General features: G+C 40.0%; 1 protein-coding gene across 4 annotated transcripts in view; it reads left to right on the top strand.

Annotated features, from left to right (window-relative positions):
- Positions 1-25908, top strand: part of LOC109459446 (KRAB domain-containing protein 5) — a 144282-nt gene that overhangs the window by 23515 nt on the left and 94859 nt on the right. The window contains exon 4 of one of the 4 annotated variants that reach the window (XM_074315931.1): positions 6821-7300. The exons of 2 other annotated variants lie outside the window; for them this stretch is intronic. In XM_074315931.1, the coding sequence (XP_074172032.1) occupies positions 6821-6885 (65 nt within the window). In that variant the 3' untranslated portion in view covers positions 6886-7300. Of the gene's footprint in view, positions 1-6820; positions 7301-25908 lie in introns of those variants that run through there. One more of the 4 variants, XM_074315927.1, reaches the window with a different exon arrangement.

Here is a 25908-nt window from a genome sequence, read left to right as displayed (position 1 = left end):
ACTCCTATAGCTCTTCAATGGATTAATGGCAAGCCTCTTTGGATAGAACAGTGGCCCCTCTCAAAAAAATTAGAGGCTTTGACAAAATTAGTACAGATCCAATTAGAACAAGACCATATAGAGCCCTCCACTAGTCCATGGAATTTGCCAGTGTTTGTAATGAAGAAAAAACCAGGAAAATGGCGAATGCTCACTGATTTGTGAGCTATTAATGCTCTAATTGAACCTATGGGTCCTTTACAACCTGAACTCCCACAACCGTCCATGAGTCCTAACATTTGGCCATTAGTACTGATAGATTTACAGGATTGTTTTTATACTATCCCCTTACATCCTCAAGACTGCCCTAGATTTGCATTTTCAATACCGTCTATAAATAACAAAGAACCTATCAAAAGATACCAATGGAAAGTGCTTCCACAGGGAATATTTAATAGCCCTACAATTTGCCAGTTTTTTGTAGCTTGAGCTGTTTTGCCAGTTAGAGAAAAATTTCCAGATTGTTATATCATTCACTATATGGATGACATTCTCTGTGCTGCATCATCTACAGAGATTTTAGCTGATTGTTTTCAGTTCCTCCAGGAACAGCTTGAGTCAGCAGGTCTCTGTATTGCTCCTGATAAAATTCAAACTACAACTCCTATGCGATATCTAGGAGCTGTAGTAGATAGGCAAACCATCCAGCCACAAAAGGTGCAAATTAGGAGAGATCAAATCTCTACATTGAATGATTTACAAAAATTATTAGGAGGTATTAATTGGCTATGTCCTACTTAGTATTCCTACTTATGCGCTTAGTAACCTATTTGGTCTTTTGTGGGGCCCCCCTCAACTAGTTAGCCTCCGCACTCTAACCCCTCAGGCCAACAAAGAGTTAGAATTAGTTGAAAAGAAAATTCAGGATGCTCAAATTCAGCGCATAGATCCATCTCAACCTTTACAAATTTTAATTTTTCCCACTCCACATTCACCTACAGCAGTCATTATTCAACAAAATGACCTGGTAGAGTGGATTCTTTCACCTAATAATTTTGTTAAATCACTCCCAAGTTATGTGGAATTAATTTCAGAGCTCATATTGTAAGAGACCGTTAGCATGAGAACTGCTACCTTACGGTCAGGGTTAACAGCCCTTAGCTTAAAACAACCTAATTGTAAATTCCAGGATGTGGGCAGTTGCAGCACAGAGACCAGAAGTCCTGTAGCTTATCTGTGACGGGCCAGCCGCCACGAGTCGATCAGTACCTGAATGGGGGAGTTGGAATGAAATAAAAGACACACACAAATGCTAATGCGGCCGGTCTTCAGTCATGCTGAAGCCCTGAGTTTATTATCTCTAACCAATATATACAATTTGAGTACGTGCAGTTAAACGAAGAAGATACGTATTATCTCAGTGAAAGTAAATCTTTCCAGCTTCAACCTTACTTTGACATAGAAGATACAAGGTCACTGAAACTCACAAAAGTAAATATCTCAAGGAGACAGAATCTACTAATTGTCCAGAAAGCCCTTAGTTTTCTGTGTCTGGGAACTGGCCGTTTCCACCACATTCCTCAGCAGCCGTTAGGCGCTTCTCAGATAAGGCAGAGACAATGTTATGGGGGCAGAAACCGAGCCAGTCTGCAAGGTTCAGGGCTGCAAGAAACCATGGCTCCCCACACTTATCTTATACTCCTTGAAGCTATGTAAGTCCTGTAGTTTATCTTGTACTCCCTAAGACTATGGAAAATTACTGAGTGCCTTAAGAACGCTATAAAAACCCTTAGCTTTAAGGGTTTGGGGTCCTTGTTAAAACCCGCTGCGTAGGGCAGAGACTGGGACCCCAGCTGGCTGGAAATAAACCTGGCTGTGTGACTTGCATTATCGTGTGTGTCCTCTGTCTGTCTGTCTGAGGGGTGGACGATTCCAGGCCTTAACAATATCACGAGCCCATACCAGAATCTTACATCTAAATGGAAAGGAACCCAATAAAATAATAGTTCCCTTTAAGAAACAACACATAACACATTATATATTCATTCTGAATCTTGGCAGACAGCTATTTGTGAATTTTTTGGAGTCTTGACAATCATTATCCAAAAAAATAGTTATTCCAGTTTCTTTTAAAAACTAAATGGATCTTGCCTAAAAAACTCAGACAGATCCCTATTCCACAGGGTGTCACAGTCTTCACTGATGGATCAAGTAATGGTAAGGCAGCAATTGTCAGTAAAACGGATAAACAGATCATACAAACTAACTGTACCTCTGTGCAAAGAACAGAGTTAGCAGCTGTTATAACCGCCTTAAAAATTTTTACTGAGCCTTTAAATATTGTCTCTGATTCTGCTTATGTTGTACATACAGTACAAAACATTGAGACAGCATCTTTATCTTATAATTTAAACCTGCCTCTCCAACTTCTTTTTAATCAACTCCAACAAGTTGTAAGAGACCGTCAACATCCATTTTTTATCACACGTATTCGCGCTCATACCCCTTTACCGGGATCATTAACGCGTGGCAGTGCTGTTGCTGATTTACTAGTAATAAGTGCCCAGATTACTGAGGCAATCCGTTTTCATTCTTTAACTCATACAAATGCTGGTCGCCTCCAGGCCTGTTTTCCTGTTACTCATAAACAGGCTCGACAGATTGTTCAAACTTGTCCAACTTGTCAAATTCTTAATGTCCCACAGGAGTGTCCTGAAGGGGTCAGTCCCCGGAGTTTGGTCCCCAATGCTATCTGGCAAATGGTTGTGACTCATGTCCCCTCTTTTGGACGTTTGTCCTTTGTTCATGTTACTATGGATACCACCTCTGGCTATCTCACTGCTACTGCGCAGACAGGTGAGACTGCCACACACTCCTGCCTCCATTTACTTGTCTGTTTTTCAACTATGGGGCTCCCTCAAGCGATCAAAATGGACAATGGCCCTGCTTATACCAGCACAAAATTTACAAAGTTTTGTGAACTGTGGAAAATGAATCACACCACGGGAAATTCCTTATAACCCATAAGGCCAAGCCATTGTGGAACGTGCTAATTGTACTTTGAAAAAACAACTTCAAAAACAAAAAGGGGGAGACGGAAAGGATTCTCCACAAGTACGGCTAGCTAAAGCCATGTTTACTTTAAATTTTTTGAATTATTCTGGCTCCAGCACAGAACTACACCTTGGACGCACAGCTGCAGAAAGACATTTTAACAATCTCCATAGTCCTAACGCTTTGGAGAATGTGCCCATTTGGTGGAAAGATATTCAAACGAATCAATGGCAGTTGGAACCATGGAAACATGGGGGCGAGGTTATGCTTGTGTTTCTCCAGGACCGGAAGAACGTCCTTTGTGGGTGCCCAGTCGGTGTATTAAACCATACCATGAAAAACGCAGCGAAGACCAGCCTGACAGTCAACCGCGGGAAGAACCAAAAGATTTATTGGACTTTTAATTGCAGCTATTATGGGAATAATTGCTATGGCCACTGTAGCTGCCATTTCTGGAGTAGCTCTCCACCAAACGGTACAAGGCCACTGAATTTGCACAAAAATGGCATGAAAATGCTGGTAAATCTTGGAAAAGACAAGATAGATCAGGAAATTAATGTTAGATTAGCTAATTTAGAAACTACTGTTGTATTTCTTGGTGATCAATTGGAAAATCTCCATACTATGTGTGGGGACAGAGCCCCAGAAAGTAGTTTACAGGCTCTCGGCCTCACGTGGAAAGGTGCTGGCTCGGGTAGTAGATGGCCATCAGCTGTGGCTGATTGGCCGTCAGCTGTAGCCCGTTAGCCAATTAACTGCTAATATAACTGCTGCGGCTACGGAGGAGAGCCGAGGAGAGCCGAGGAGAGTAGAGGAGCAGAGTCGTCGGTCGGTTGGCAGAAAAACAGACAGCAGGTCGCACGTCCAGTGAACCCAGCCTCCAGTGAGACCATAGTGGTATGACTCCCCTACCTATGGCTCCGTGGGTGTTCCTTTTCGGCCTCATCATATCCTGCGTTCTTATGTGGGAAGCGGGACCAGAGACCCCGCAGGCCGCCCCGCATGACAAATGGCGCAGCGAGCAGGGTCTCCCACACGACACTATGATTACTTTAAAATATGATTGGAATATATCTACCTATTGTGTAACCCCTTTCTCTTATAATCAAACTCGTACCCCTTGGTCTGAGGTGCGAGCCCATCTCCTGGGACACATGCCCAATCTCACTGTGGACATTTTACAACTACAACAAGAAGTTGACCAGATGTCTAACGCCAGCTTCAACTCCTCCCTGGAGAGGAGACACTTTCTGCAGCTGCAGAAGGACTTTCTACTTTAAACCCTGTCAGTTGGATAAAGACTTTGGGTGGAGGGTTTGTTGTTGCTGTTGCTGTTGTGTTTATTGTTCTATGTTTATTTTGCTTAGTCCTCAGAAGTGGACAAAGAGCCCTCCGACGGGCAATTAATGAAAAATCTGCAGGGTCTGTGTTTTTCATATTTCAAAAACAAAAAGGGGGAGATGTCATGCAGCAGCCTACCCGTCTGTCCCCTTGTACCTGCCCCTAAAGAAAGGAGAGTCTGTGAGACGGATCCTTTCAGGGACTTTGCTTCACCTTTGTGCTTACACCTTACGTCTCCCTGTTTGGCCCCAGAGGATGACTGGTTAGCCAATGACGAGTAAGATTCCCCATGCGGGGGACAACTCAAGCCAGGCACAGTTGAGTGGGGACCAGCAGGAGAACCCACGGGGTTGATAGAGGTGGGCATAGACCCCCACCTTCCCCCAGTTAAGGAGAGCTTCTGCCTTTGTGGCTGCATTCCTTCCCACAACCTGCTTGGGAAGAGATTCAATGGTGTAATAACATCACTTCTCCATCTATCCATTTCCGTAAGTTTAAGCATGAAGGTGTTTGCAGGAGGTACATCTGGAAATTGGCCGTGCAGTTGCTTGCAGGCAAGGGTAATTAGTTCAAATCAGTTTCTTAGTATAATGTGTGAAATTCACAGACCTTGGAGAAAACAATGTTGCTTTCTTGTATGTGCATCAATAAAAGCCACAGGACGGCCCCATTCAGGGCTCTCAGTCCTTTGAGGCTGTGAGACCCTTGGCCCCTGTTTCATAACTTTGATTTCTGTTTCTTACTTTCTTAACCCTTTGCCGCTCTTTCTCGTTCGCTCACTGCCTATGTTGTGCTGGACGCGACCCTGAAGATTGAAAACTGCAACTAGAGTTGGAGCTGAGCTGCACCCTCCCCAACTAGATTGAAGGACAATGACTTGGAGCTGATGGGCCCTGGAGAAACACACTGTTCCCCAATATTCCCCAATAAAATTTATTTTTAAAAAATGGCCCATATGTCCGGGAATTGTTGGACACTACTACTTGATACTTAGCCATTATTAAGATTCCAGGGCATTCTAAACTCGATTCCCTGGAAGCTAAAGGAAATCACCTTGCTGACATTTCTGCTAAGAATGCTGCCCTAAAAGGTGTCAGCAGCAGTCAAACCTCTGTCATGGTCCAAAAAGAAATTTCTCCAGTTGATAAGTTAGAAAAACGGCCTAGAGAAGCCCAACAATCAGTTTCTAAAGAAAAACAAGACTCAACAGTTGCAATTCAACAATTGCTGGATTAACAAGGCAAAGAAACTCTGGTTTGGACCAAATAATCCAGTCCTATGAGAAACTCTAAAATTCCCACTCCTAACAACTGTACATGCGTTGAACCACTGTTCAGCTGACAAAATGGTAGTAATCATGCACCAACACTGGTCAGGAGATGTTAATGCTGCGAAAAGTGCCTCCGTTAGGTGTCCCACCTGCCCAAAGTATAACCCAGGGAAGCCTGTTTTGCTGACCCTGGACATGTTAAGTTGCCAAACGGACTGGCAAATCTGTTTGACTTCATACAGCTTCCCACATCTCATGGATACAAGTATGTTTTAGTCATGATATGTATGTTTTCTCACTGGACTGGATTCCCTTGCAGACAAGTTAATGCGTCTGCAGTGGCTAAAATACTGTTAGCGGTTATTCCTGCTTGGGGAACTCCTTGAACTCCACAGTGATTAAAGAATCCGTTACACTGGCCAGGTGCTAAAGCACCTGTGCTATTAGGCCACTTCTACATTTCCACTGTGCTCACCATCCTCAATCTTCAGGATTGGTTGAATGCATTAATGGCATTATTAAGACTCAAATTGGCAAAATTTATGGAACTCTTCAAATACCTTGGCCAAAAGCATTGCTGTTAGTCCTTTTAAATCTCAGATCTACCCCTTTTAGGACTCATAAGCTTTCACCGTTTGAGAGAATTACAGGATGCCCTATGCATTTGGCTCCTGCCACTCTTGGTCCACAGTTGGTGAAAGGAGACATACTTCAAGATTGTAAAGGCTTAATTGCTTCTATTGACAATAACCACGCCTTGGTAGAACAATCATTTCACCGTGCACTCCAGGGAAATGAAAAACTAAAAATACGTACTCTACAAGCTGGAGATTTTGTTTACTGGAAGAGACAACTCAAAAAGGATTCACTCCAACCACGCTGGAAGGGCCCTTTCCAGGTGCTGTTGACTAATCCCTGTGCTGCTAAACTGCAGGGAGTAGGTTCTTGGATTCATGGAAATGCACACAGTTTGGTGACCTGAAACTGAAGTTGTCAAAATTTAAAGCAGGTGACGTCTAAAGGAGACGAGTTACCAAATCTTTCTACAACTTTGGTCTATTTAAGGTAATACTAGTCTTCGTCTCATTATCTACAAGCTTGGGCTCCTGATTTGCACCTGCCACATAAGCTAGGTTGTTATGTCCTAATTCTATCTGTAATTCTTATTGTTTTAAGCTCTGTTCCTGATGCCTGTCAACCCTGGACACCAGCTGTTCCTGATCCTTGCACTCTCCCTCTGATGAAGAGATGACATCCAGAGAAAGTCCTTCCTGACATCAAGGGACAAAAGGCTGAGGACTGGAAAACATGAGATCTAAAGAGCTGACTGTTGATCAGTGATACTTTTGGAGAAAAGATCTTGATCAAAAGAGGGGAATGATAAAAGCAAACTGGCACTTTCAGGAAACTGACCAGGGAGTTGGGAGGACTGTGGATGAAGCTGGGCTTCCTGTTACTCTCTAGTCCTGACTTCCTGTTAAACTTTATAGTTCTATCTTCCTGCCGGGGGCGGGGGATATATATAAAAGAGCCATCTTGGGAGATCGCTCATCTCTCTTGGCATGTGGGTGGCCGTCCGGAAGGTGCGTGTTCCCACACTGTTGTGGTGGTTTACTTTTTTTCCCCCGAATAAACCTTATTGACAGACTATCTAAAAGATTATTTTTGTTCAACCAACAGGGTAAAATTTGGTGAATCAATAACGTAATTAGATTTAGGTCGTTTGCAGTTTGACTCACCACATAGCTTGCCATCTAGCCACTTGTCAGTTTGATTCACCCTGATATGAAGCTGTTTTCTCTCTGTTTCTCCCCTCACTGATTGACTTAAGAACTCTGTTTTGTTCCCTTTCTCAAGGCTACACATACCTCATTAATCCATTTAGTCAACTCAATCCTAACCTGGAAAGGGCAACTTAATCCTCAGGCGCCCAAACAATTTGAAAGCCACAGGCCACGGAAGCCGATTCCCAAGTCTGGGTTCCAGAGATATAATTGTCTTAAAACAGACCAGACCCCAGGAAGCAATGTCAACCATCCGACCTGCCTGACTGACTCCCTCTTTCCCTTTGTTCTTATTGTGTACGAATAAAACCTGTCCGTTCTAGGAACAGGGAGATGGCCTTTGAAAGGAGTCTGCTATTCTCCCAGAACGCCGGCATTCTGAATAAACCTTTCCACCAATCTTGTCTCTCAATTTTTAACTTTTTCAAGCAGCAGGCAGCCGGACCTTATCATGGTATCATTGGTACTTCCAATTCATAATAATATAGCATAGTTACATTTTGTCACCAAAAAAGATTTATTTGGGAAGAAGACAAAGGAAAGGGTTGCAACCCAGCAGAAACAGACATAGAAAACCACCTTCACATTCTGGCCAGTGTGGCAAGATGGAGGGATATTTAAGGAAGGGAAAAAGGAAGTTAGAACCATAGAGTTCTATTATCTTGCTCCCCAGCATATGTCATTAGTTTGGCTCAAACTCATAAAAATGGTCTACAGAGATCTACATGTTTTATATTGACAGCTCTTTGGTAGGCTTTAGGAGTGAGAAAATAATGGTGGGAGACTTCAAACAGAGTGGGGAGAGGATAGAGGTATTGGATCCATGGCCCATAGAACCACTTGTTTTCTCGGATTGAAAGAGAGGACAAGGGGGTGACAGGGAGAGCAGAGGAAGAAACAGCAGGATGGAAGTGTAGCCTCCTGGGTGTGGCAGAGTGGGGATGAATGGGGTGTAACTGGGAAAGAAGGAATGTAACTGGGAGAGTAGAGAGGGAGCTGAAATGGGGAAAAAAGTGAAAAAATTCAGGGAGATTAGGGACAATCAGAAGTTGTGGAAAGAACAAGAGGGTATCAAGTTGTTGAGTGGGGTTAGCACAGGTGAGAAAAATACTGAGAAAGGGAAACAACAGGATGAGGGCAACAAAATGAGCAGAATAGTAAAAAAAAAATAAAATGTGGCGATAGAAATACATAGCAAAGGAGCGAAATACATAGTAGTGAAGAGGGGGATCCACTTCTGGGTACATATATCTAAAGGCAATGAAATCATATTTTGAAGAGATATCTGCACTTCCAGAGTGTTACTGCATTATTCACAACAGCCAACGTGTGGAATCAACCTAAATGGTGACAGATGAATGGATAAAGAAAAAGGTCTATATATGAGGTCAGCCGAAAAAGTTTGTGAACTTATCCTAGAAAAGTCTTACATAACTCATTGCTGAATATCACTACGGTCACCTTCGAAGTACTCCCCTGGGGAAGCTATGCACCGATGCCAGCACCTAGTCCACCCGTCAAAGCAATTTTGGCACTTTTTCTGGAATGGCCATCAGTGCTGTTGTCGGATTACCCTTGATGTCCTGAATGTCATCAAAATGCCTTCCAATATTTCCTTTATCTTCAGGTAAAGAAAGAAGTCATTGGGGGCCAGATCAGATAAGTATGGAGGGTGTTCAATACAGTTATTTGTTTACTGGCTAAAAACTCCCTCACGGTGCCGAGTGAGCTGGTGCATTGTCTGTGATGCAAGAGCCATGAGTTGTTGGCAAAAAGTTCAGGTCGTCAAACTTTTTCATGCAGCTATTTCAGCATTTCCAAATAATTTTAAGATCCAGTTATGTTGTCGCAAATGGCACTATTTCATCTTTCTTTATGGCAGAATAGTATTCCATTGTGTATATATACCACAACTTCTTTATCCAATTCTATACTGAAGGACACTTTGGTTGTTTCCATGTCTTGGCCACTGTAAATAAAGCTGCAGTGAACATTGGAGCACATATATCTTTACAGATAAATGTTTTCAGATTATTTTGGGAGAATCCTCCAGGAGAGGGATTGCTGGGTCATATATTAATTCTATTCTTAATTTTTTTGAGGAACCTCCACACTGACTTCCATAGCGGCTGCACCAGGCTGCATTCCCATCAACAGTGTATGAGGGTTCCTTTTTCTTGACAGCCTTTCCAATACTTGTTATTATTTGTCTTGTTGATGATAGCCATTCTAAATGGTGTAAGGTGATATGTCATTGAGTTTTTTATGTGCATTTCTCTGATGATTAGTGATGTTGAGCATCTTTTCATGTGTCTATTGGCCATCTGTATGTCCTCTTTGGACAAGGGTCTTTTTACTCTGCCCATTTTTTAATTGGATTGTTTTGCTGTTGTTGTTGAGTTGTATGAGTTTCTTACATATTTTGGATATCAGCCCATTATTGGAGGCATTTTTTGCAAAAATCTCCCACTCGGTTGGTTACCTGTTTATTTTGTTGATGGTTTCTTGTGCAGAAGCGTTTTAGTTTGTTATAGTCCCATTCATTTATTTTAGCTTCTACTTCCCATGCCTTTGAGGTCAAATTCATAAAATCCTTTTTTAATCCAAGGTCCATAAGTTTAGTACCTATGTTTTCTTCTATGCAGTTTATTATTTCAGGTCTTATGTTTATGTCTTTGATCCATTTTGAGTTAGTTTTGGTACACGATGACATATAGCAGTCTAGTGTGATTCTTTTGCATGTGGCTTTCCAATTCTCCCAGCACCATTTTTGAAGATGCTTTCTTTTCACCATTGTATATTTTGGGTTCCTTTGTCGAAAATTATCTTTCCATATTTATGTGGGTTTATTTCTGGGTTTTCAATTCTATTCCATTGATCTGTGTGTCTGTTTTATTGTCAATACTATGCTGTTTTGATTACTGTTGTTCTGTAGTACAAGCTGAAGTCAGGGAATGTGATTTTTCCAGTGTTGTTCTTTTTTCTTAGGATTGCTTTGGCTATTCAGGATCTTTTATGGTTCCATACAAATCTGATGATTTTTTTGTTCTATTTCTTTAAAATATGCCACTGGGATTTTGATTGGGATTGCACTAAATCTGTATATTGCTTTGGGTAATATGGCCATTTTCACTATGTTGGTTCTTCCAATCCATGAACATGGGCTATCTTTCCATTTCCTTGTATCTTCTTCAATTTCTTTTAAAAATGTCTTATACTTTTCAGTGTAGAGGTCTTTCACATCCTTGGCTAAGTTTATTCCTAGGTATTTTATTCTTTTTGTTGCAATTGCAAAAAGAATTGTTTTTCTAATTTCTTTTTCTGAGATTTTATTGTTAGTGTATAGGAATGCAATTCATTTTTGTACATTGATTTTTTTTTTTAAGCTGGCAACTTTACTGTATTTTTTTATTGCTTCTAATAGCATTTTGGTGGAGTCTCTAGGGTTTTCTCTATATAGTGTCATGTCATCTGCAAAAAGTGACAATTTAACTTCTTCATTCCCAATTCAGATGCCTTTTATTTCTTTCTCTTGCCTGATTGCTCTGGCTAGGTCTTGCAATACTATGTTGAATAGCAGTGGTGATAGGGAACAACCCTGTCTTGGACCTGAACATAGAGTGAAGGGCTTCAGTTTTCCCCTGTTAATTATATTAGTTGAGTGTTTGTCACATATGACCTTTATTATGTTAATGTATTTTCCTCCTATACCCATTTCATTAAGAGTTTTTTTGTTGTTGTTTTTAGATTTTTTTTTTAATTGGGGAGGGGGAACAGGACTTTATTGGGGAACAGTGTGTACTTCCAGGACTTTTTTCCAAGTCAAGTTGTTGTCCTTTCAATCTTAGTTGTGGAGGGTGCCGTTCAGCTTCAAGTTGTTGTCCTTTCAGTCTTAGTTGTGGAGGGCGCAGCTCAGCTCCAGGTCCAGTTGCCGTTTCTAGTTGCAGGGGGCGCAGCCCACCATCCCTTGAGGGAGTCAAACCAGCAACCTTGTGGTTGAGAGGATGCACACTAACCAATTGAGCTATCCGGGAGGCAGCTCAGCTCAAGGTGCTGTGTTCAATCTTAGTTGCAGGAGGCGCTGCCCACAATCCCTTGAGGGACTCGAGGAATCGAACTGGAAGCCTTGTGGTTGAGAGCCCACTGGCCCATGTGGGAATCGAACTGGCAGCCTTTGTAGTTAGGAGCATGGAGCTCCAACTGCCTGAGCCACCGGGCCGGCCCATTAAGTGTTTTAATCATAAATGGATGTTTTATCTTGTCAAATGCTTTTTCTGCATCTATTGATATAATAATATGACTTTTGTCATTTATTTTGTTTTATGTGGTGTATTACATTGATGGATTTGCATATGTTGAACATACTTGTGCCCCTAGGATGAACCCCACTTGATTGTGATGTATAATGTGGAGACAGAGCCCCAGAGAGTAGTTTACAGGCTCTCGGCCTCATGTGCAAGAGTGCTGACTCGGGTGGTGGATGGCCATCGGCTGTGGCCGGTTAGCCGATTGGCCGCTGGTATAACTGCTGCGGCTACGGAGGAGAGCCGAGGACTGCCGAGGACTGCTGAGGATTGCCGAGGATTGCCGAGGAGCCGAGCAGAGCCGAGCAGAGCCGAGGAGAGCGGAAGAGAGAGCCGAGAGAGAGGAACAGAGGAGAGAGTGGAGAAGAGTCGTCGGTCGGTCGGTTGGCGGAAAAGCAGACGGCAGGTCGGCGTCCGGTGGGCCCAGCCTCCAGTGAGACCGTGGTGGTATGGCTCCCCTACCTATGGCTCCGTGGGTGTTCCTTGTTGGCCTCACCGTATCCTGCGTTCTTATGTGGGGAGCGGGACCAGAGACCCCGCAGGCCGCCCTGCACGACAGTAATCTTGTTAATGCATTGTTGTATTCGATTCGCTAGAATTTTGTTTATGATTCACATCTATATTCATCAGAGATATTCATCTGTAATTTTCTTTTTTTGTATTATCCTTACCAACTTTTGGTATCAGGGTAATGTTAGCCTCATAAAATGAGTTAGGGAGTATTGTCATTTTTTCAATTTTTTGGAAGAATTTGAGTAGGACAGGTATTAGATCCTCTTTGGATGTTTGGTAGAATTCACTAGTGAAGCCATCTGGACCCGGAACTTTATTTTTGGGAGGTTTCTGATAACTGATTAAATTTTCTTACTGCTAATCAGTCTATTTAGATTTTCCAGATTTTCGTGATTAACCTAGGAAGGCTATATGTTTCTAAGAATTTGTCCATTTCTTCAAGGTTATTGAATTTGGTGGCATATAGTCAGTCCTTCATAGTATTCTTGGATGATCCTTTGTATTTCTGGGGCAGCCATGGTAACTTCTCTTTCATTTCTGGTTTTGTTTCTTTTGTCTTTTCTCTTTTTATCTTAGTGACTCTACCAAGGGTTTTGTCTATTTTACTAACCTTTCCAAAGAACCAGCTCTTTGTTGCATGCATTTTTTCTATTGTCTTTTTGTTGTCTATTTCATTTAGTTTTGCTCTGATTTTTATTATTTCCTTCTTTCTGCTGACTTTGGGTTTCATTTGTTCTTCTTTTTCTAGTTCTTTAATGTGTAACATGTGGTTGTTCATCTGGGATTTTTCTTCTTTCTTGAGATAGACCTGTAATGATATAATTTTCCCTCTTATTACTGCTTTTGCTGCATCCCAATAATTTTGATAGGATATAGTTTCATTCTCATTTGCTTGTATGTGTCTTTTCATCTCTCTTCTTATTTCTTCTTTGACCCAGTTGTTCTTTAAAAGCATGTTGTTTAATCTACACATATTGTGATAGCTTAAACCACAGTAGAAAGTGTTTTTTCCTACTTGCTTTTTACATTTGATATCCAATTTCGAAGGCTTGTGATCAGAGAATATGCTTCGTATGATTTCAGTCTTCTTAAATTTTTGGGACTAATTTTATGTCCTAATATATGGTCTATCCTTGAGAATGTTCCATGCACACTAGAAAAGAATGTATAGTGTGATATTCTAGGATGAAATGCTCTATAAATGTCAATTATGTCCATTTTGTGTAATGTGTCATTTAAGGTTGATATTTCCTTATTTATTTTCTGTTTGGATGATCTATCCATCCTGTCAATGATGTATTTAGTGATATACTACTATAATTGTGATTTGGTCAGTTTCTCCTTTTAGTTCTGTTAGTAGTTGCTTTGTATATTTTAGTGCTCCCTGTTTGAGGGCATAAATATTGATGACTGTTATATCTTCTTGTTGTATAGTCCTCTTTATCATTATGAAATGTCCATCTTTGTCTCTTGTTACCTTTTTTTATCCTGAAGTCTGTTTCATCTGATATCAGTATAGTTACACTTGATTTTCTTTGAATACCATTTGCTTGGAGTGTCAATTTCCACCCTATCACTTTGACTCTATGCTTGTCCTTGTAGCTGAGATGTGTCTCTTGGAGACAGAATATGGTTGGGTTTCGTTTTTTGATCCAATCTGGTACTCTGTGCCTTTTTATTGGTGAGTTCAGTACATTTACATTTAGGGTGATTAGTGATGTATAAGGATTTCCTATCATGGTATCTTTTGTTTTCTGGTGGCTTGGTGTCTCCATTGTTTCTTTGCCTTTTTGTTGCTGTCCATTATTTCAATGTGGTGGTATTCAATGGTTTTTCCCTCTTTTTCTGTGCTTTACGATGTCTGACAATTAAGTTTGCAAACTTGTTGCAATGATGTTGCTAACCTTTTTTGATATCAGAGGGATTATTCATTATCAATTTGTACCAACTGGGCAAACAGTTAACCAAGTTTACTATTTGCAAGTGCTTAAAAGGCTGCATGAAAAAGTTAGAGGACCTGAACTTTTTTCCAACAATTCATGGCTCTTTGCATCACGACAATGCACTAGCTCACATGGCACTGTCTCTGAGGGAGTTTAGCCAGTAAAGAAATAACTGTTTTCCCATTCAGTTAGTTGCCTCTTTATTTTGTCGATGGTTTCTTTTGCTGTGCAGAAGCTTTTAAGTTTCATATAGTCCCATTCATTTATTTTAGCTTTTACTTCCATTGCCTTTGGAGTCAAATTCATAAAATGCTCTTTGAACCCAAGGTCCATAAGTTTAGTACCTATGTTTTCTTCTATGCAGTTTATTGTGTGAGGTTTTATGCTTAAGTCTTTGATCCATTTTGAATTAATTTTGGTACATGGTGACAAATAGGAGTTCAGTTTCATTCTTTTGCACGTGGCTATCCAATTCTCCCAGCACCATTTATTGAAGAGGCTGTCTTTCCTCCATTGTATGTTTTTAGCTTCTTTGTCAAAAATTATCTGTCCATATTTATGTGGCTTTATTTCTGGGTTCTCAATTCTATTCCATTGATCTATGTGTCTGTTTTTCTGCCAATAATATGCTGTTTTGATTATTGTAGCCCTGTAGTACAAGCTAAAGTCAGGGAGAGTGATACCTCGCATTGTTCTTTTTTCTTAAGATTGCTTTGGCTATTCAGGGTTTTTTGTGGTTCCAAACAAATCTGATGATTTTTTGTTCTATTTCTTTAAAAAATGCCATTGGGATTTTGATGGGGATTGCATTAAATCTGTATATTGCTTTGGATAATATGGCCATTTTAACTATGTTGATTCTTCCAATCCATGAGCAGGGAATATCTTTCCATTTCTTTGTGTCTTCTTCAATTTCTTTCAAAAATGTCTTATACTTTTCAGCATATAGGTCCTTCACATCCTTGGTTAAGTTTATTCCTAGGTATTTTATTCTTTTTCCTGCAATTGAAAAAGGAATTGTTTTTTGTATTTCTTTTTCTGAGATTTCATTGTTAGTATATAGGAAGGCAATGGACTTTAGTATGTTGATTTTGTAGCCAGCAACTTTACTGTATTCGTTGATTGTTTCTAATAGCTTTTTGGTGGAGTCTTTAGCGTTTTCTATATATAGCATCATGTCATCTGCAAAGAGTGATAATTTAACTTCTTCATTCCCAATTTGGATGCCTTTTATTTCTTTCTCTTGCCTGATTGCTCTGGCAAGGACTTCCAACACTATGTTGAAAAGCAGAGGTGATAGGGGACAGCCCTGTTGTGTTCCTGAACGTAGAGCAAAGGGCTTCAGTTTTTCACCATTAATTATGAGATTAGCTGAGGGCTTGTCATATATGGCCTTTATTATGTTAAGGTATTTTCCTTCTATACCTATTTTATTAAGTGTTTTAATCATAAATGGATGTTGTATCTTGTCAAATGCTTTTTCTGCATCAATTGATATAATCATATGATTTTTGTCCTTTATTTTGTTTATGTGATGTATCACATTGATGGATTTGCGGATGTTGAACCATCCTTGTGCCCCGGGGATGAACCCCACTTGGTCGTGATGAATAATCTTTTTAATGCATTGTTGTATTCAATTTGCTAGAATTTTGTTTAGGATTTTTGCATCTGTATTCATCAGAGATATTGGTCTGTAGTTTTCTTATTTTGTGTTGTCCTTACCAGGTTTTGGTATCAGGGTAATGTTGGCCTCATAAAATGAGTTAGGGAGTACTGTCTCTTGTTCAATTTTTTGGAAGAGTTTGAGCAGGATTGGTATTACATCCTCTTTGAAGGTTTGGTAGAATTCACTGTGAAGCCACCTGGTCCTGGACTTTTGCTTTTGGGAAAGTTTTGGATGACTGATTCAATTTCGTTACTGATGATAGGTCTGTTTAGATTTTCCAGTTCTTCATGGTTCAGCCTTGGAGGGCTGTATGTTTCTAAGAACTTGTCCATTTCTTCTAGGTTATTGAATTTGGTGGCATATAGTCCTTCATAGTATTCTTGGATGATCCTTTGTATTTCTGTGGTGTCCGTGATAACTTCCCCTTTTTCGTTTCTGATTTTGTTAATTAGTGTCTTCTCTCCTTTTATCTTAGTGAGCCTAGCCAAGGGCTTGTCAATTTTGTTTATCTTTTCAAAGAACCAGCTCTTTGTCACATTAATTTTTTCTATTGTCTTTTTGTTCTCTATTTCATTGAGTTCTGCTCTGATTTTTCTTCTGCTGACCTTGGGTTTCATTCGTTCTTCTTTTTCTAGTTCATTAAGGTGTAACATGAGGTTATTTATTTGGGATTTTTCTTGTTTCTTGAGATAGTCCTGTAATGATATAAATTTCCCTCTTAAAACTGCTTTCGCTGCATCCCAAAAATTTTGGTAGGATGTATTTTCATTGTCATTTGTTTCTATGTATCTTTTGATCTCTCCTCTAATTTCTTCTTTGACCCAGTCTTTCTTTAAAAGTATGTTGTTTAATCTCCATGTATTTGTGGTTTTTCCTGCTTTCTTTTTTGCAGTTGATATCCAATTTCAAAGCCTTGTGATCAGAGAATATGCTTGGTATGGTTTCAATCTTCTTAAATTTACTGAGGCTGATTTTAAGTCCCAATATATGGTCTATCCTTGAGAATGTTCCATGTACACTAGAAAAGAATGTACAGTCTGATGTTTTAGGATGAAGTGCTCTATATATGTCAATCATGTCCATTTCATCTAATGTGTCATTTAGGGCTGCTATTTCGTTATTTATTTTCTGTTTGGATGATCTATCCATAGCTGTCAATGATGTATTTAAGTCCCCTAGTATAATTGTGTTTTGGTCAATTTCTTTAGTTCTGTTAGTAGTTGCTTGGTATATTTCGGTGCTCCCTGATTGGGGGCATAAATATTGATGACTGTTATGTCTTCTTGTTGTATAGTCCCCTTCACCATTATGAAATGTCCATCTTTGTCTCTTGTTATCTTTTTCACCCTGAAGTCTGTTTCATCTGATATCATTATGGCTACACCTGATTTTCTCTGGGTACCATTTGCTTGGAGTGTCAATTTCCACCCTTTCACTTTGAGTCTATGCTTGTCCTTGTAGCTGAGATGTGTCTCTTGGAGACAGCATATGGTTGGGTTTAGTTTTTTGATCCAATCTGCTACTCTGTGCCTTTTTATTGGTGAGTTCAGTCCATTTACATTTAGGGTGATTATTGATATGTGAGGATTTCCTGTCATTCTATCTTTAGTTTTCTGGTAAGGCTGTGTCTCCATTGTTTCTTTGCCTTTTTTGTTGTTGTCTATTATTTCTGTGTGGTGGTATTCTATGATGTTTCCCTCTGTTTCTTCTTTTATTACAGTATATATTTCAGTTCTGGATTTTTTTTGAGTGGTTACCATTAAGTTTATGTAAAAGAAAGTTTGATATTTAGAGTATTCCATTTTCTTCAGCACGCTTACTTTCTCCATTCCCATATTGCAGTTCAGGCCTTTACTCTCCCCCTTTTTATGTTTCAGTTGCCACAAATTGTCCCTGTTGATGGTGGTCGAATAGCCTCCTTTAGTATTTCTTGTAGTGCAGGTCGTGTATTAGAAAATTCCCTCAGCTTCTGTATGTCTGGAAAGGTCTTTATTCCTCCTTTATATCTAAAGGATGTCTTTCCTGGATATATTATTCTTGGCTCATAATTTGTCTCTTTCAATAGTTTGAATATTTGGTTCCACTCCCTTCTGGCTTGTAGAGTTTCTGCTGAAAAGTCTGATGAAAATCTAATGGGCTTTCCTTTGTAGGTTACCATCTTCTTTTCCCTGGCTGCCTTGAGGATTCTTTCTTTGTCGTTGATATTAAACAGCTTCAATACAATGAGCCTTGGAGAAGGCCTTTTGGGATTGAGGTTCCAGTTCTGTCCACAAGTTTGGGAAGTTCTCATTGACAATTTCTTTGAATATATTCTCTGTTTCCTTCTCTCTTTCTTCTCCCTCTGCTATGCCCATTATTTTTATAGTGCTCTTTCTGATGGAGTTAGAAAGTTCTTGTAGAGTTCTTTCATTTCTTTTAAGTCTCAAGTCTCTTTCTTCTTCCATCCATGTCATTTCCAGGTTTCTATCTTCGACGTCACTGATTCTTTCCTCCATCTGGTCAACTCTACCACCTAAGCTGGTTATTTCATTCTTAATTTCTTCTGTTGAGTTCTTAATCTCCAGAAATTCTGTTTGGTTCTTTTTTAAAATTTCACTCTTTCGTAAAATGCTCATGCTGTTCTTTGATTGTGTTTCTGAGTTCATTAAACTGCCTTTCTGTGTTTCTTGCATCTCATTGAGTTTTTTCAGAACTGCAATCTTGAATTCTCTGTCATTTAAGTCACATATTTCCATGTCTTTAAGTTCCTTTTCTGGAGACTTTTCACTTTCTTTCTGAGCTGTCTTGTTGCCTTGGTCATTCATGGCAATTACTGATTTATTATTTCTCTTCCTAGAAATCTATAGGAGTGGCTTCTGCAACAGGTTGATAGGAAGAGGTCTTTCTTTTGTTTTCCAGTACTTGTTGGTAGAGTGTTTTATTTTCTCTCCGACTGCAGCCTTTTTTTTCTCTCTCACACGGTAGCGCTATGTTTTCTCTGCACTATTCCAGCTTCTCACACAATGGGTGGATTCCCTGGGAGAGGGGCTTCTCCTCTGTTAATAGTTCGCCTGGGTCACAGGGCACAGTGTCCGTGTGGGTATGCGGAGAGCTTTTGAAGTTCCAAAGCTCTCCCTGCACCAGATTCATAGCCTGTGTGTTTCAGCAATTCTGTTTACTCCTGCAGGGATCCACCCAGATAGGTGGGGCCAGGGTCAGTGTGAGTTGTGAGAGGTGGTCCAGAGCAATGGTGTTGACCACCACCAGAGCCGGTCCTGCTTCCACAGCTCCCTTCCCTTTGCTAGAACTAGTTGGGCTGCGAATCTGTGTCTGCGGTCCACAGTTCTCAGAACAGCAAATATTCTGTTCTTTTGATCTGAGACTGCTATTGTTCTGCTTCTATCACCGGGTAGGTGGGGGTGGGGCGAGCTCTGGGAGGGTAGGGAGGGGGCGGCTAGTCTCAGTGCCTAAGGCTTCCGTTCTCAGCTCGGCTTGAGGGCTTAAACCACCGTTTTCACCCTTCTTCCCTCAGTCTTTTCTCCGAGGTCTCTGCCGTGAAAGTTGGGTTCAGCCATGTTATATGCTGCCCCCTCAGCCCTGTGGGCCACAAGCGGAGCCCTAGCAGTCCGAGTTCTTCCCTCTCCCGCAGCTGCGGTAGTTCCGGGAAGCAGCGAGCTCGGAGCACTGAGCGAGGTCTGCGTCCTGCGCGCGCGCGGCTCCGTCTCCACCCACTTCTCCGTTTCCTCTTCCCCCCACTCACGCGAGTCTCCCACCTGTAGGTGACTTCGGTAGTGGGCCACTTTGTCTTGCCTGTCTGCTGTGCAGGGAGTCCTTTGTGGAGTTATTGTTGTTCGATTAGTTGCAAATTCCAGGGGAGCTTTACAGAGGCTCACCTCTCGCCGCCATTTTGATCAGTTCTGGATTTTTTTTTTGAGTCATTACCATGAAGTTTATGTAAAAAAAAGTTGCATATTTACAGTATTCCTTTTACTTCAGCATGCTTCCTTTCTCCGTTCCACTTTGCAGGTTCAGACTTTTACTCTTTCGCCTTTATTTTTTTGTTGTCACAAATCATCTCTGCTTATGCTGTGAGTTGATTTCTGTGTAGCAGTAGCAAGTTGTCTTTTTCCTCTTTTTTTGAAAATGTTTTTTTTCCTTCTTAATCCTGTATGTTATGTTTAAGTGTATAGTGTCCTATTTTGTGTAGTGATTGTTGTTTTTCACAACTGTCTGTCTGTTTTAGTACTATTCATGGTGTTGTATTCTTTTGCTTTTTTGTTTCAAGTCAAATAGCCTCCTTCAGTAGTTTTTGTAGTGCAGGTTATATATATGTTAGAAAATTCCCTCAGCTTTTGTATGTCTGCAAAGGTCTTTAGTCCTCCTTCATATCTAAAGGATATCTTTACTGGATATATTATTCTTGGCTCATAACTTCTCTCTTTCAATAGTTTGAATATTTGATTCCACTCCCTCCTGGCTTGTAGACCTTCTTCTGAAAAATCTGATGATAATCTAATGGGCTTTCCTTTGTAGGTTACCATCTTCTTTTCTCTGGCTGCCCTGAGGATTCTTTCTTTGTCGTTAATTTTTGACAGCTTCAATACAATGTAGCCTTGGAGAAGGCCTGTTGCGATTGAGGTAATTAGATGTTCTATTTGCTTCTTGGATTCAAGGATCCATTGCTTTCCACAAGTTTGGGAAGTACTTTTCGACTGTTTGAATATACTTTCTGTTCCCTTCTCCCTTTCTTCTCCTTCTGGTATTCTCATTTTTATGTTTCTCTTTCTGATGGATTCAGAAAGTTCTTGTAGAGTTCTTTCATTTCTTTTATCTTTCAAGTCTCTCTCTGCTTCCATCTGTGTCATTTACAGATTTCTATCTTTGATGTCACTGATTATTTTCTCCATCAGGTCAACTCTACTACCTAAGCTGGCTCTTGTATTCTTCATTTCTTTTATTGAGTGCTTAATCTCCAGAATTTCTATTTGGTTCTGTTTTAATATTTCAATCTCTTTGGTAAAATGTTCATTTTGTTCTTTAATTGTGCTTTTGAGTTGATGAAACTGCCTCTCTGTGTTTACTTGCATCTCATTGAGTTTTTTCAAAACTGCAATCTTGAATTGTCTGTCATTTAAGTTGCATATTTCTGTGTCTGGAAAGTCATTTTCTGGAGACTTTATTTTCTTTCTGAGTTGCCTTGTTACCTTGGTTATTCATGGTAATTAATGAATTGTTATTTCTGTTCCTAGGCATCTATAGGAATGGGTTCTGCAACAGGTTCATAGGAAGATGTCTTTCTTTTGCTTTCCAGTAGGTGTTGGTGGAATGTTTTATTTTCTCTCCCGCTGCAGCCTTTCATTCTCTGTCACACTGTAGCATTATATTTTCTCTTGCACTGTTCTGGCTTCTCAAGTGATGGGGGTTTCCCTGGAATGTGGGCTTCTCCTCTGTGAATAGGTCCCCTGGGTCTCAGGGCACCACCTCTGTGGGGGGATGTGGAGAGCTTCTGAAGTCCCAATGCTCTTCCTGCAACCAGATTCAGAGCTTGTGTTTCTGGCTCTGGTACCCCCTGCAGGGCTCCTCCCAGATAGGTGGGGGCTGGGGCAGAGTGGGTTGTGAGAGGTGGCTCTGAGCAATGGCAACTACCAGCTCACAGTTGTCTTGCCCCTACTGTTCCTTCTCTTTCACCGGAATTAATTGCACTGTGAGTCTGTCACTGTGGGTCTGCCATTCTGTGAGCTGTAAATATTGTGTTATTTAATCTGCCACTGCTACCATTTCTTCTGGAGTCTGCTTGTAGCCCTGGGAGGATGGGGAGGAGTCGGCAGGTCTTTGTTTCTTCCATCCTCTACTTGGCAGTGAGGGCTTTAACCACCGTTCTCACCCTTCTTCCCTCAGTCTTTGCCCCAAGGTCTCTGCTGTGATGAGGGGGTTCAGCTGTGTTATATGCTGATCCCTCAGGCAGGTCTGTGGGCCATAAGGGGAGCACTAGCAGTCAGAATCCTACCCTCTCCTATGACTCTGGTAGCTCCGGACTACAGGGAGCTCTGAGCTTTGGTGTGTGTCCTGTGGCCAGTGGCCCGAGTGTCTTCACTTCCCCCTTCTCTCCTTCCCTGCTTGCCTGATTTGTCCACTTTAGATTATTCGATTTGGTGGTCTCTCAGGTGTGCCTGTGTGCCGTGCAGGGATTCCTTTGTTGAATTATAGTTGTTCAATTTGTTGTAAATTCCAGGGGAGATTTCATGAAGCATTCCTCATGCCACCATTTCTGTGACATAAACCTACAATTTCTTTATCCGGTGGTCTATTGATGGGATTTTGATTGTTTCCATATATTGGCTATTGTGAATAGCACTGCAGTAACCATACAGGTGCATATATGTTTTTTAAATTAGTGTTTTGGATTTCTTTGGATAAATACCCAGGAGTGGAATTGCTGGATCATAAGGTAGGTTTATTTTTAATTTCTTGAGGAACCTCCATATTGTTTTCCATAGTGGCTGCACCAATTTGCAAACCTACCAACAGTACACGCAGGTTCCCTTTTTTTCACATCCTCACCAGCACTAGTTGTTTGTTGATTTATTGATGATAGCCGTTGTGACAGGAGTGAAGGGATATCTCATTGTGATTTTTATTTGCATTTCCCTGATGATTAGTGATGTTGAGCATAATTTCGTATGTCTATTGCCCATCTTTATGTCTTCTTTGGAAAAATGTCTTCATGTCTTCTCTGAATTTTTTCATTGAAGTGTGTGTGTGTGTGTGTGTGTGTGTGTGTGTGTGTGTGTGTGTTTTGGTGTTGATTTGTATTTGTTTTTAAAATAAATTTTGGATATTAACCCCTTATCAAATATATCATTGGCAAATATCTTCTCCAATTCAGTATGATGTCTTTGTTTTTGTGATGGTTTCCTTTGCTCTGTAAAATACTTTTTAGTTGGATGTAGTCCCATTTGTTTATTTTTTCCTTTGTTTCCCTTGCCCAGGAGATATATAAGTACAAATATTCTTAAGGGTAATATCTGAGAGTTTACTTCGTATATTTTCTTCCTGGAGCTCTATGGTTTGGGTCTTACATTTAAGTCTTTAATCCATTTTGAGTTCATTATTGTATATGGCATTAAAAGGTGGCCCAGTTTCTTTCTTTCTTTTTTTTTTGCAAGTATGTGTCCAGTTTTCCCAGCACCATTTATTAAATTGATTGTCTGTACCCCAATGTAAATTCTTACTTTTTTGTTCACAGATTAAATGATCATATAAGCATGGATTTATTTCTGGGCTCTCTATTCTGTTCCGTTGACCTATGTGTCTGTTTTTATGACCATACCATGCTCTTTTGATTACTATAGCCTTGTAGTATAATTTGATATCAGGTAGCGTGGTACCTCTAGCTTTGTTCTTATTTCTCAGGATTGCTGTGGTTATTCATGATCTTTTATGGTTCCATATAAATTTTAGGATTATTTGTTTTAGTTCTGTGAGAAATGCCATTGGTATTTTGATAGGGATTGCATTTAGTCTCAGATTGCTTAGGATAGTATGGACATTTTAATTATATTAATTCTTCCTACCCATGAGCATGGTATATGTTTCCATTTATTTGTATCTTCTTTAATTTCTGTCTTCAATGTCATACTTTTCTGAGTACAGGTCTTTTACTTCCTTGGTTAAATTTATTTCTAAGTATTTTATTTTCTCATGCAATTTTAAATGGGATTGTTTCTTAATTTTTCTTTCTGATAGTTCATTTTTGGTGTATAAAAGTACAACCAATTTCTGATATTAATTTTGTATCCTGCTACTTTACTAAATTCATTTATCAATTTTAATAGTTTTTGGTGTAATCTTTAGGTTCTCTGTATATAGTATTATAAGTCTACAAACAATGACAATTTTACTTACTCCTTTTCAATTTGGATGCTTCCTATTTCTTTTTTCTTGTCTGATTGCTCTGGCTAGAGCATCCAGTACTATACTGAGTAAAAGTGGAGAAAGTGGGCATCTTTGTGTTTTTCCTGATCTTAAGGGGAATGCTTTTAGCTTTCCCCCCGTTGAGTATAATGTTAGCTGTGAGTATGTCATATATGGCTTTTATTATGTTGAAATATGGCCCCTCTATTCCCACTTTGCTGAGAGTTTTTATCATAAATGGATGCTGGATTTTGTCATATGTTTTTTCTGCATCCATCGATATGACCATATGATTTTTATTTTTCATTTTTGTGTGTGCTGGATCACGTTGAGTTAAAGATATTGAACCAACCTTGCATACCAGGAATGAATCTCACTTGACCGTGGTGTATGATCTTTTTAATGTATTGCTGAATTCAGTTTGCTAGTATTTTGCTGAGGATTTTTGCATCTATGTTCATTAGGGATATCAGCCTATAGTTTTCTTTTCTGGTAATTTCTTTGTCTTGTTTTGGAATCAGGGCAATGGTGGCCTCGATGAGCTTAGGAGCAGTCCCTCCTCCTGGATTTTTTGGAATAATTTGAGAATAGGTGTTATGAGCACTGCACTCTAACCACTAAACCAACTGGCTGCCCCCTCTCTTTTTGGTAAAATTCACCTGTGAAGCCATCTAGTTGCACTTTTATACATCATCAATAACAACTATCAGAAAGAGAAATTAAGAAAACAGGAAAAAGAACAGCAAAATAAGCCCAAAGTGAGTATGAGAAATAAAAGAAGGAAATGCTAAAGATCAGAATAGAAATTAATGAAATAGAGACTTTAAAAAACAATACACAAAAAACATGTACTCAGAAAATTATGACCTGATTTTTTGAATTGATAAACAAAATGGACAAACATTTAACCAGCTCAGCTCCAGGTCCAGTCGTTGTTTGTAATCTAGTTGTGGATGGTGTGGCTCACCGGCCCATGTGGGGATCTATCTGGCGACCTTGGTGTTATGAGCACTGCGCTCTAACCACTGAGCCACCTAGCGGCCCACCGGCGGCTCAGCTCCAAGCTCAACCTGTTGTTTCTCACTGGTCCATGTGGGAATTGAACCAGCGACCTTGGTGTTATGAGCACTGCATTCTAACCACTAAAACATCCGGCTGCCTCCTGTCTTTTTTCCCTTGAGTCTGGTTAAAGGTTTGTCAGTTTTGTCTATCAATTCAAAAAACCAGGTCTTGGTTTCATTGATTTTTGTGTTGTTTTTTAAAGTCTATATTTCATTAATTTCTATGCTGATCTTCATCATTTCCTTGCTTGTACTCACTTTGGGCTTATTTTGCTGTTCGTTTTCCTGTTCCCTCAGGTGTAGAGATAGACTGTTGATTTGAGATTTTTCTTGTTTTTTGAGGTAGGCCTGTACTGCTGTGAATTTCCCTCTTAGGACTGCTTTCTCTGTGTCCCATAGGTTTCGGGTTGTTGTGTTTTCATTTTTGTTTGTCTGAAGGTATCTTTTGATTTCTTCCTTGATCTCATTGTTGACCCATTCATTATTTAGTAACATGTTTATTCTGTGTGTGTGTGTGTGTGTGTGTGTGTGTGTGTGTGTGTTTGTGTGTTTCAGTTTTTTCCTTGTAATCGATTTCTAGTTTCATACACTGTGGTCAGAGAAGATGCTTGATGTGATTTCAATCTTCTGAAATTCTTCGAGACTTGTTTTGTGGCCTAACATGAGGCCTTTGTTGGAAAATATTCCAAGTATGCTTGAAAAGAATGTATATTCTGCTGCTTTGGGGTGAAGTGCTCTAAAATATCACTTAAATCCATCTGGTCTAGTGTGTCTTTAAGGCTGTTGTTTCCATGCTGATTTTCTGTCTGGAGGATCTGTCCCTTGGTATCAGTGGGTGTTACAGTCCCCTACCATGATTGTGTTACTGTTGATCTCGCTGCCTTCATGTTGGTCAATATTAGTTTTATATATTTAGGTGCTCCTTTGTCGGGTGCATAGATGTTTACTAGGGTTATGTCCTCTTGTTGGATTGATCCCTTTATAATTATGTAATGTCCTTCTTTGTCTCTTATTATAGTGTTCGTTTTAAAGTCTATTTTGTCCAATATGAGTATTGCTACCCCAGCTTTTTTCTCATTTCTATTTGTGTGAAATAT

The sequence above is a fragment of the Rhinolophus sinicus genome, linkage group LG11, assembly GCF_036562045.2.
Source record: "Rhinolophus sinicus isolate RSC01 linkage group LG11, ASM3656204v1, whole genome shotgun sequence".
Lineage (NCBI taxonomy): Eukaryota > Metazoa > Chordata > Mammalia > Chiroptera > Rhinolophidae > Rhinolophus > Rhinolophus sinicus.
This window is presented reverse-complemented; position numbering and strand designations above follow the sequence as displayed.